This window comes from Bacillus rossius (assembly GCF_032445375.1).
Source record: "Bacillus rossius redtenbacheri isolate Brsri chromosome 9 unlocalized genomic scaffold, Brsri_v3 Brsri_v3_scf9_2, whole genome shotgun sequence".
Classification (NCBI taxonomy): domain Eukaryota; kingdom Metazoa; phylum Arthropoda; class Insecta; order Phasmatodea; family Bacillidae; genus Bacillus; species Bacillus rossius.
The window spans coordinates 3,774,255-3,786,168 of NW_026962013.1; the positions used below are offsets into that span (position 1 = coordinate 3,774,255).

Genomic DNA, 11,914 nt, shown 5'->3' on the forward strand with positions numbered 1-11,914 from the left:
ACTCCCCTTGGGATCGGATTTCCGCAGAATCATTTCTTAGCGGATGCCTACGTCATAACATCTACCTTCATGCCAAATTTCATCCCGATCCGTCCAGTGGTTTGGGCTGTGCGTTGATAGATCACTATGTCAGTCAGTCAGTCAGTCACCTTTGAGTTATATATATTTAGATTTTGTATTGTTGTATTGCTGTTTGTATTTGTTACTTGTCCAATAAAATTTTTTTTGAACTGAACTGAATTTTGGGATTTAAATATCTGGCCTAAGAGTTTTTTTTTTTGCTAGTAGTTATGGGCCCACCCAACAGATAGCGTCACATGTCGTGCATAACACGGCCTCATTTCCCACTGTAGGAGTCGAGAAGCCTAAGATGTACATCAAGTTCTGTCCCTGCCCGAACACGCCCGAATTTTCACCTTCGGCCAACCCCGGGATTTGTTTTATTTTTGCGCAGGAAAAATTGAATTCAAATATTAAAAGTGGTCGGTTAGGTTAGCTACATTAAAACACTTTAAAACACTATGGACGGTTAGTTAGGTTAGTATAGCTACATTAAAATAAACAGAGAAATATAAATATATGTATAAATAAACCCGAGGTTGGCCGAAGGTGAATATTCGGGCGTGTTCGGGCAGGGACAGAACTTGATGTACATCTTAGGCTTCCCGTAAGAGTCGCGCTTGTATATCTCTATGCCGCGGGGCGGCCGCGAGGCTGCGGTGTCTGCGGTGTCGCGGACACGTGACCGGGGGCGCGCGTGGGAGTGCGCCGAGTGGCCGCCAGCCCGTATAAGAGCGCTGCAGTCGCGCGACGCCTGGTCGCCATGGCCTGCTCCGCGCTGCTGCTGCTGTCCGCGCTGGGCGCGCTCTGCACAGGTGAGCCGCGAGTCCTGCGGCTGGAGGACTGAAGGGGAAGCCTACAACTCACGTAGTTTCGGTTCCCTGCAAGAATTTCCCAAGATTTCCGAAGTTTTGCGTTTTGGTATTAACGCCACTTCAGCCGCTAAATCAGAAGTTTCCAATGAAAACAAGCTTGTTGTGACTTACCTGACCTAACCTTACCTAACCCTTCGATTTTTTAATTTCAATTTTTGAGAGAAATCCGAAGTTGCACGAACGTGGTAGGGAACCGAAACTATGTGAGTTGTAGGCTTCCCGGACTGAAGACTTGAGGCCCCCGCCCACCCGGACACACACACGGTGCGCAAAGCTTCAGGAAAAAACAACAGCGATTTCAAAACTACTCAAGATATCCGAGTGGGGTCTGCTTACGGAAAGCATTTAAAAGTTCGCTGATGACCGAAAAGTACTTTTGATTTCTGATTAAATTTTTAAACTGTATTTTTAGAAGAGTTAAAATGGCTCAAACGCATGTTTTCAGAGTAATTTTCAGGCGTAAAACAACCGGTATAGATTCTTGAAAGAACATTAAGGGACTCGCATTACCCCTTAATCTTCATTTCTCGGCCATATTATGTTACGGTCACCGCTCAAATTTCACAGTTATCCTGTGACGACGAGAAGACTGCGCGCCAGTCCAGAGGAGACACTGCGCTAGAAGCACCAGCGAGCGTCGCGCTTATCATCCCGCCTCACTAACACACATACACCCCTTAAGGGGCCCACCTCGTACTCCAAAAATTTAAATAATTTTTAAATAAGAGTTATCTGAAGATCAAAGTGTACATGTGGTATTATGCAAGTGAGAAATATAATTTAAAAAAAACAAACAAACAAACAATTAGCTGGATCCAAATGCCGGGCCCGAATTTTTATTTCATATTTTGGAAGGTACGTAGGTACGTAGATTTACTTTTAATGATACAATCAATGCATTATACTGTTCCTCCATAAAAAATATAGTATGAAAGTACTAAAGTTCAGTATATTGAAGCCCTACTTGACAAATATTCGGCAGCCAAACTTTAAATTATTTAATGTCATGATTTGCAACTTCATCCTTAAACGACAACCACTGCCAGTAAGTCTTCCTGGGGTCGCACTCGGCTTGGTCTAAATTTATTTCTAAAGCAATGTCATTATCTGATCGTTCAGCGACTCCGCAGTGCGGAGGCACTCACTCACCAATTAAGAGGATTTTGGAGGTCATCACTTATCAGTGAACGGTGCTAAAGGTAAAACAATCACAAGTAGCGATTGTTACGTTATCAGTTGTTTACTCCACATTTTAGACACAAACTATTTGTTATCGCACGTTACTCTTGTAAGTGGACAATTATAAAAATGAACCCATGAATAAACTAACACAATAAATTTACGTCTCATAAATTTTTAGCTGTTATTATTATTTTTATTTTTAGTTGGTGGATATAATAAAATTGCTATTTTGAGTACTGGAATGGCGCTTTGTTTCATCTACCAGGGATATTCGTAAAGTAAGTAACAGTTTTATTTTACAACAGACCTACATACATTTGCACATAATCGCCAATCAGTTACAAACACTTTTCGCAACGCGGCACCAATTTCTTCAATCCCTCGGCATAGAAAGTTCGCAATCTTTTTTTTTTTTTTTTTTGTAATTTCTGCTGTAATTGTTGACACACGTTTCATAAAATCAACCAAAATTATGCCCTTTTTGTCCCAAAAAAAACCCCCCCGTAGTTATCATTTTTTCGACTCGAGTACGAAGATTGCCTAAATTATTTTTGACGTGATAACGTCTTATAAATAGATGAACGCCGGCTGCACGCACGAAAAATCGTCACGTTCCGCCCGAGCCGAGCGTGCAATAACCGGCCAATCACCGTGCGAGAAAATCTTCTATAATATCAAACAGGTTAAGGCGGGCTTTTTAACTAATTGTTCGTGATTATATTTAAACAAATTATTTAAATTAAATTTTGCAAAAAAATGTAAATAATATTTGAAAATTAAAAAGTATGCAATTTTTCATCAATGTTTTCTTATGACGTTATCACGTAAAATTTATCGTCCGTAAACCGACTTTACAGACAAACCCCCCCTTTTTTCCCCCCGGAGTTGTTTACTAAGCTCATATACTTAGACTAAACGCATTGCGAATCCCATGTCCGTTATGCCTATGGCCGAGGCGTCCGTTCCGTTCCCGGACGGCGAACTTCTACGCAGAGGCGTTGAAGCAACTGGCAGGGCGTTGCGGAAAGTGCTTGGAACTGCACAGTGGCGTAGCTGAGGGGACTGGCGTCCCTGGCCAGAATTGAAAATAGCGCCCCCTCTTGGATTAAAAGAGAAAGGGGGGGGGGAGGGTTCAATAACACGAAACCGTCGCGGCAGCGTCCCACCCCCCCCCCTCCCCACTCCTTTTCCGGCGCCCCTGGCGGGGGCCATCCCTGCCACCCTTATTGCTACGCCACTGGAACTGCAGGCTTCACACCCTGGCTGCAGGGATGTGCCCGCGAGGTCTCTGGACGTGGGTTCGGTTGTCTGCCGCCGCCGCCGATTCACCGCATCGCCATCCGGGGCAGTAAGCGTGGGCGAGGCCAGAAACCTGGAGTTTCTACAACTCGCCGAGTGCATTGTAATATCCAGGGTGCCCCCCCCCCCCACACTGGTGAATAATCATTTGAATCGACGGCGGTGGGGGGGGGGGGGGTGCGTGTCTTGTTGGTTAGAATTTGGCACACGGGCCTGTGTGTGTGCGCGCTGGTAGGTTGTGTAATGCTACAAAAGTCGGGAAGCCAAACGAGAGAGCCAAAACCCGAAGTTCCCCGAAGTTCATGCTTTTTTTCCCCCCGTATCTTTAATGTAGCTATCCTAACCAAATCAACCGTCCACAATGTTTTAAAGTATTTGCAACGTAGCTAACCTAACCTAATTGACCATTAGTATCCTTTTATCAACACCGCCATATTTATTTACAATGAACAAAAAGAAAACCGAAGATGCACGATCGGGTTTTTGGCTCTCTCGTCTGTGAAAAGAAGGCTTCCCATAAAAGTTACGTGTACCTAGTTCGGCCGGGGGAGTGAAGCTCCCGACCAGTTAGATCGGCCCCGGGCAGCGAGAGACAGAGAGTGTCGTGTTGCAGGATTCCCTCACCAGGGCGCAGGCCAGGACGGGCAGTTGGGCCTCAGGATCGCAGGCAGCAGCGCCACTACCATCGCCAACTACCCTTATGTGGTGAGCAACCGGCACTTCTCATTCCGCCTGCACTGGACCTTTCAAATTAATAATGACCGAGTACTTCACTATAGTTTATTAATTGTGTCGCTAATATTTATCCACAATGACCAGACCGTCCAAACATTTGTGTCTGAAGAATCAAATTAGATCATTATCAAATTGTTGCATTTGACATTTCTGCTCAACAGCACTTAAAATACTTTGCAAAAATTTTTGGTAGTATTTGGCTATGCATTGACCTGTATTAAAAAGCAAGTACTGTGCCTTCAGAAAATTTTACTAGATTACATACCTAAGCTCATGCTTGCATTTCAATCTGCACACCTCAACAAATGTTTGAAATACTGCCAAAATGAGGCTATCGTAACCCTGAAGTTCGAAAGTGTTTTCTACAGGCATGCTTTGTGCTTGTATACTAGTCATGACATGCCACGAGTGCTGTGGGAGACAGTTCTTTTTCCGATAACACCAAACGATACAGTCAGTTGGTGTTCAGCCTTGCAAGTAACATGCCACATAGACGAGTACACTGGACAGTGTTGTGGTATCTCCAATACAACATCTTTCGAAAGAATTGGCGTGCAGTTTTGAACATGCATTGGACATACTAAAAGTGACCATTTAAAACCGTTCAAACCCACCGGAAAAAAAATCTTCAGGAACTTACTGATGCTGCAATAAATGAACGGGACGTTTTGTCCCAAAACGAACTTGATGACCTCATTCGAAGCATGCAGTACAGGGGGGAAGAACTCATCAGTATTCGGGGTCGCCACACCCATTACTAAAGACTGCTAGCGCCAAGCGACGAAGAGAGATCTAAAGTGTTGTTGTCTGGACTAAAATTTCAGAAGATGCCTTTTGTTTTTGCTTGTTTGGTATGTAGTGCTCAAAATGTTTTATTCGGAGGGAAACATGCTTATTTTGTTATATATTTATTATAAAAATGCTTGACTGTAAGAGCCCGTTATAGTCGTATCATTGTTATCCCAAAAATTTTGTACGACAGGGTAGTTGACACAAGCCAACAAAAGCCCGTTGTTTGTAACAACACGTGTGTCTGAGACTTGATGTAAGCTTTTGGACATACGCCATTGCTGAGCACATGTAAGTATGTAGAAGAAAACTACAAAAAACCCAAAAGACAAAAACACAAATTAAGCAAAGAATTGCTGTTGTCAACAGGATATAAACACCACATAATATTCCATAACAGGAACATGGTCAACAAACAAAGAAAAACAAAGAAAAATGGACTACTGTAAGAGAACGAAAAAAAAAACCCACAAATAATGACAGCACAAAAATATTGAACCCAAAAAAATTCAGCATAACAGTAAAAAACGAGACAAAAACACAACAAAACGAAAAAAGACGATTCAAACACAATAGTTTTCCAGTTAGTATTATGTGGTGTTTATATCCTGTTGACAACAGCAAATTTTTAGCTTAATTTGTAATTTTTGTCTTTTGGTTTTTTTTGTAGTTTTCTTCTATAGACGTACAAGTGCTCAGCAATGGTGTATGTCCAATAGCTTACATCGAGTCGTGAATCTCCCATCGCACGAATCTTCGAAAGATGACACGCGTGTCTGTGCTGATGCTGGCTGATGGTGGCTGTGCAGGTGTCTGTGAGGGAGGACCTGCAGGGCGGCTATGACGTGCACGTGGGAGGAGGCTCCATCGTCTCCAACCACTGGGTCCTGACGGCCGCCACGACTGTACACGCGTGAGTCCTGCATCCTTCCCGCTGTATACTCTCAGCACGTGCAGAATTAGGGGAACCGCTTTCAACTAACAAACCCTTCTGACAATAAAAAAAGGGGGGATTGTCTGTAAAGTCGGTTTACGGACGATAATTTTACGTGATAACGTCATAAGAACACATTGATGAAAAATTGCATACTTTTCAATTTTCAAATATTATTTACAGTTTTTTATTGCAAATTCAATTTAAATATGTTTAAATATAATCACTAATAATTAGTTATAGAAATAAACTGAAATCAAATGAATGTCAATAAATTGTTAATTTGAAATGACGAAATTGGACAAATAAAATCAAATTTTTTACATTGCTGCTTTTAAAAAGCCCACCTTAACCTGTTTGATATTATAGAAGATTTTCTCGCACGGTGGTTGGCCGGTTTTTGCACGCTCGGCTCAGGCGGAACGTGACAATTTTTCGTGCGTGCAGCCGGCGTTCATCGATTTATAAGACGTTATCACGTCGATGAAATGTTATTAAATTTGAAGAAGCTTGGCTTCTGGGTTGTAGCCGTGTCCTTGGCGAATAATTCACCGACGTTTCGGTCGACGTTGCAGTCACAATCATCAGGGAGCAGTTACCTACTGCTCCCTTGATGATGGCGACTGCACCGAAACGTCGGTGAATTATTCGCCAAGGACACGGCTACAGCCCAGAAGCCAAGCTACTTCAGACAAAAGGCCGTGAAAGCCTGCGAACATTATTAAAATGTTATTAAATTAATTTAAATCATATATAACTTTCGACTGCCGAAGCACGAACTGTAAGAAAGGCAAATCTGCGCACACATTTCCGCAACTAAATCGTCATAAATTTAGGCATCAGAAAGGTTTTTTAAAAGCTTGTATGGAATGAATCTCTTCGTGTAGGGATGACATTGACTATTGGCATGTTAGGAATTGAGACTGTGAGTTTTGGCTATAAAGGCAAATGGGGAAAATATTGTATCTAGGTATGGTGTCGATAGAGGGCAGGACACAGTGGTGATGTTTGTCAATGCACGTATCACCGATTTAATATACTTTGGTGTATTTGAAAATGTGATATATGTCAAAATGTTACAATTCTTATTTACGTGAAAACCAGACACACAATTAAGTGGGATAATTTAACTGCCTAAGAAAATAATTAATTAAAAAAACTGGAACAGTTAAGTTCTGTGAATGATATTTAACATCTGGCTAAGACACGCCTTGGAAAACTTGGGGCGTCGTATTATTAACGGGTGGCTGGTCGCAGGGACGTGGTGGAGATGTACAAGGTGCGCGTGGGCAGCGACCACGTGGACAAGGGCACGAGGTACACCGTGGCGCAGATCGTGTTCGCCAAGGGCGCCAACCCCGCGGACATCGCGAGCTTCGACGCCGCCCTCATCAAGGTGAGCGAGCCGCAGACGTCACAGGGAGAGACTTTCCCGCCATCCACACATGACTTTAAAAAATTAGCCGTCCACCATTTGAAATTATTTTACTTCATTTACAAGCCTTGATAAACTCATACAAATAAAAGATGTGCACAATAACTGTATATTATTATTTGTGTAATTGTAAATTATATATAATTAACAAAATATTTAATAAAATTAATCGTAATACAATTAATTTAAAACATATTAATTGTTTGTACAAAAATCTAAAATTGTTGCCACAAATGTTCACTTAACACAATCGTAATTAAATTGTACAAGCTACATTAACTTGCATGTTTCTACTATAATCGTTTCATAATAAGGAGAAATATCTAAAAAAAAGCCTACAAACCTAGGTCACAGACGAAAATGTAGCAACTCGTCTGCCTCAGATTTGATGTAAAGGGAGTGCCTTCACAGTTGGAATTCCATCATCTTCTCACCTTAAGGACATGCATGAAAACTTCCAGTTTTAATACCTTCAGTGTTACCGCATCAAACTGGAACAATTTGCGGGGTTCAATGACCTGCAGGATGAACTCCATAGTTCTACGCACACTCGGTCAAATGCCACCCACTCATTGGGCTGCTATCTTGTGAGACGTCCCAACGTAGCAGCCTGAGATTCCATAAAGCTTTGCTCGGGCATTTCTCATTGGCCCAGAGTCATCCAGGTGAGTTGTGAGCCAATGGCAGAGGCCGCACTGAGGTATAACTATTCGTATTTTAGCGTATCGAGAAATGATTTCGCGAATTTTTACCGGTCTCTACGGCATCAGGAATTAGGCAGAAATCTGCACATCTCGTTCAAACACATGAAGTTGTACCGGGAGATTGACTTATACCTAGAGACCGAAAAAATTCGCGGATTTATTTCGTGATAGGCTGAAATTCAAACATGTGTACAATTATGCTGGTTCTGCTATTGGCTCGCGATTCAACTGGAGATCTCTGGGCCAATGAGAGACCATCGACCAAAGAAGCGTCGAATCACGAGCTACCCATCGGAGACGCCTCACAATTTAGTACCCAATGAACACGCGTGTTTACTTGAGAAGTGCATAGGATAATGGAGGCTATCCTAGAGGTCATTGATTCCGCGAATTTTTCCGGTCCCTACATATACCTCATGTCGGGCAACGAACCCACGCTCCCCGGGAGAGCGAGACAAGAGAACCTCAGCAGCCTCGCGGCCAGTGGACTCCTCTGTCGTGACGTGAGGGGGGAGCAGCCCCGACAGTGGCATGACCTGGTGCAGGTGGCGTCCCCCTTCGTATTCAGCGCCAAGGTGAAGGCCGTGAAGCTGGCAGCGGCCGGGTCGAGCTGGAACACCGGGACCACGGCCACCGTGGCCGGCTGGGGCCCGATACTGGTGAGTGGCTGGGGCCTGGACTGGTGAGTGCGTGTGTCTGATCCTGGTGGTTGACTGTCCCTCATCCTGGCGAGTGGCTAGGCCCATCATGGCGAGGAGCTAATTACCGACCAGGCACAATTCTGGTGAGTGAACTGAGCCACACACTTGCGAGTGCGTTGCCTCATCTTGGTGACTGGACGGGACCCATCCTGGTGAGTGGCTAGGGCCATCATAGTGAGGAGCTCATTACTGACCAGGCACAATTCTGGTGAGTGAACTGATCCACACACTAGTGAGTGCGTTGCCTCATCTTGGTGACTGGACGGGACCCATCCTGACGGGTGGCTGGGGCCTGAACTGGTGAGTGGGTGTGTCTGATCCCGGTGGTTGACTGCCCCTCATCTTGGCGATTGTCCCAGGATATCCGTCTCCGTTTCCGTGCCGTTGTAGATCGGGGGGAGCTGAATTGTTGCCCGTTGGATGGGCAGCCCGTCAGGATTTTTCTGAAAGTGGTGTTTTTGAAAGGTTGTCTGAATTGTTGCCCATTGGATGGGCAGCCCATCAGGTTTTTTCTGACAGTGGTGTTTTTGAAAGGTTGTCTGAATTGTTGCCAATTGGATGGGCGGCCCATCAGGATTTTTCTGACAGTGGTGTTTTTGAAAGGTTTTCTGAATTGTTGCCCCTTGGATGGGTAGCCCATCAGGATTTTTCTGACAGTGGTGTTTTTGAAAGGTTGTCTGAATTGTTGCCTCTTGGATGGGAAGCCCTTCAGGATTTTTCTGACAGTGGTTAGTTTAGGTTAGGTTAGGTTAGGTTAGTTTAGTTTAGTTTAGTTTAGTTTAGTGACTAGATGCACTCACATACAAGCTTGCTTTCGTGAGTGCTAAATTTCCTGGTTAATTAAGTGAATATTGTTAACAAAGTGTAAAAAAATGGGAAATAAATTATTATTGTTATAATAAAAAAATAGCAACTACATGACTGACCGTTTTTGGGGGAGACTTCAGTTCTGTCCAAGCTGCCGGTTGGGGACTGGGAGCAGGACTGAGAGAGTGACGTGAGTGTTGTGTCGGCAGCCGGAGGGGAACACCCAGGACCAGATACGGGTGGCCACGGTGTCTGTGGTGGCCCACTCCGAGTGCACCACCGCCTACAAGGAGTGCTACCACAAGGAGTACATGCTGTGCGTCAGCCACAAGAACGAGCGGAAGGGCCCGTGCGTGGTGAGTAGCCGCCACTTCCTTCCACCGCCACACCCGCGTCGCAGGCTGATCTCGTGAGAACAGGACACTCTAGAAGGGCATGGAAGTGCTTGTCCGTCTCAAAACAGGAAAATGAATAATTGGGGGGGGGGGGGGCACTTTTTTTGTTTGGACTCCCAACAGAAAAGAAGGGAAGGGGATATCTTCCGAAATTGAACGTCTTTTATGGGGGACGAGGTTCCTCGGGATATACGATAACAAACAATGACAAAAAAAAAAGAAGGTTTTTTTTTCTATAAAAATTTTTTTTTTAGAGTAATAGTTCGTGAGGATTAGTTACAAATTTTCTCTACTACAGGGCCTTGCACATTGTTTTATTAATTTTTTTTTCAACAATGGAACAAGGAGGGATGCAGTCGCCCTTTGCCCCCTGGTTTCGTCCACCTCTTTAGCTCAGTTTTTTTTTTTTTTAGAGTTTTGGGAAATTCAAGATTTTATTGATTTATAAATGATATGCAAAAAAAAATAGAGTAAGGCAACACACAAACGATTATTTAAAACCTAATACAACACGAATACGTGCTCTTATAGTTCACGCGAGGGATGATGTCGACATTATAAAGCGTTAGGTAGATACTTGTTGGCTTCATAATGAAATGTTTGCTGAACGACCAGTAGAGAATCAGTCAGGAACACGGGATCATGGCGGGGGCGGCGTGTTGCAGAACGACGAGGGCTCGGCGCTGGTGCACAACGGCGAGCAGATCGGCATCGCCTCCTTCACCACGTCCTGCTTCAACGGCACCACCAACGCCGGCCCGGGCATCTTCTCCAGCGTCAGCTACTTCCGCAACTGGATCAAGGCCGAGACGGGAGTGTAGACCCCTCTCTCCTCTTCTGGCTGCTGCGCGACAGCCGACCAGCCGACCAGCCGACTCCCGACTCTCGACTCCCGATTCTCGATTATCGAATCTCGACTCTCGATTCTGGACTCTCGATTCTCGACTCTCGATTTTCGACTTTCGATTCTCGACACTCGACTCTCGACTCTCGACTCTCGACTCTCAACACTCGACTCTTGACTCTCGACACTCGACTCTCGATTTTCGACTCTCGATTTTCGACTCTCGATTCTCGACACTCGATTCTCGATTCTCAACTCTTGACTCTCGACTCTCTCTCCTGCGCCGCTAGTCTCTGTGTGTGTCGGGGCTGACGGCCAACTCGGACATCGTGCCGTCGACAAACACTCTAGTTACCTTCAAACGGTTCAAATGTATGTTTGCATGTGAACGAAAAAAAAAAAAATCACATGTAAAATAAATATTGTCAAAAAATAAACCACAACAAATATGATTTAGTTTTGGTTAATTGCCCATTTTTTCCCTTAGAAATATAAAAAACAACATACTGACAAAATTAACTTATTAAAACACATATATCAAAATCACATATTAGCTGTGATCGAGCACAATATGTAGGGCATGCGCCGCTGTGGGCGTAAATTATAGATTTATCTTCCCCGTCGCAAGAATCAATCAAAGAAAATACACAAAAGTGTGTTTTAAGAAAACTAACCTGTACAAAATTGAAAGCTTTGGTTTGGGAGGAACATGTTAAATACGGCTTGTATTGTAAATATTGTCTGTCGAGAGCAACTATTAGTTTCAGTAACTGGATTGATGAGCTGGTTTTAGATATCAATTTTTGAAATTTTTGAGATAAATAATTGTTCTAATCAAAACAGGCACAAATATCATTAGCACAAGTCTGTGCATATAGTGCAAAAAAAGAGAATATTATTATTATTAACTCTCATTACGAGCATAAAATGCACCAGAGCAAATACTCTCTCTTCTCTGTTATCAAGAATTACTATTATTATAAATGGACAACCATCACAAAAAGTGACAGCATTTACGCTCCTTGATGCACTCACTATTTCCATTTCAACATCATATTATCAAACATACTGCCGGAAACTTACAGAAAAATAACTTCAATACTTAGCTCTTAAAAAAAATATCCTTCGCTGACTCTCTCTCTCTCTCTCGTTGT

At 43.6% G+C, this 11,914-nt stretch overlaps 1 protein-coding gene across 1 annotated transcript; it reads left to right on the plus strand.

Moving 5' to 3' along the window:
* The first annotated feature begins 672 nt into the window (after positions 1 to 672).
* On the plus strand, positions 673 to 11,212 carry LOC134543124 (trypsin-5-like). Its single transcript, XM_063387959.1, has 7 exons — positions 673 to 875; positions 4,030 to 4,121; positions 5,750 to 5,853; positions 7,132 to 7,270; positions 8,559 to 8,672; positions 9,731 to 9,877; positions 10,582 to 11,212. Exons 1-7 carry the CDS (start codon positions 824 to 826, stop codon positions 10,735 to 10,737), a joined length of 804 nt encoding a protein of 267 aa, XP_063244029.1. The 5' UTR covers positions 673 to 823; the 3' UTR covers positions 10,738 to 11,212.
* Positions 11,213 to 11,914: the final 702 nt, after the last annotated feature.

Bases quoted from the DNA above. Each gene is read 5' to 3' on its own strand.
- LOC134543124 (XM_063387959.1), top strand. From the start codon at position 824: ATGGCCTGCTCCGCGCTGCTGCTGCTGTCCGCGCTGGGCGCGCTCTGC. The intron at 4,122-5,749 runs GTGAGCAACCGG...GTGGCTGTGCAG, and splicing joins TCGCCAACTACCCTTATGTG to GTGTCTGTGAGGGAGGACCT. The intron at 7,271-8,558 runs GTGAGCGAGCCG...GACCTGGTGCAG, and splicing joins TCGACGCCGCCCTCATCAAG to GTGGCGTCCCCCTTCGTATT.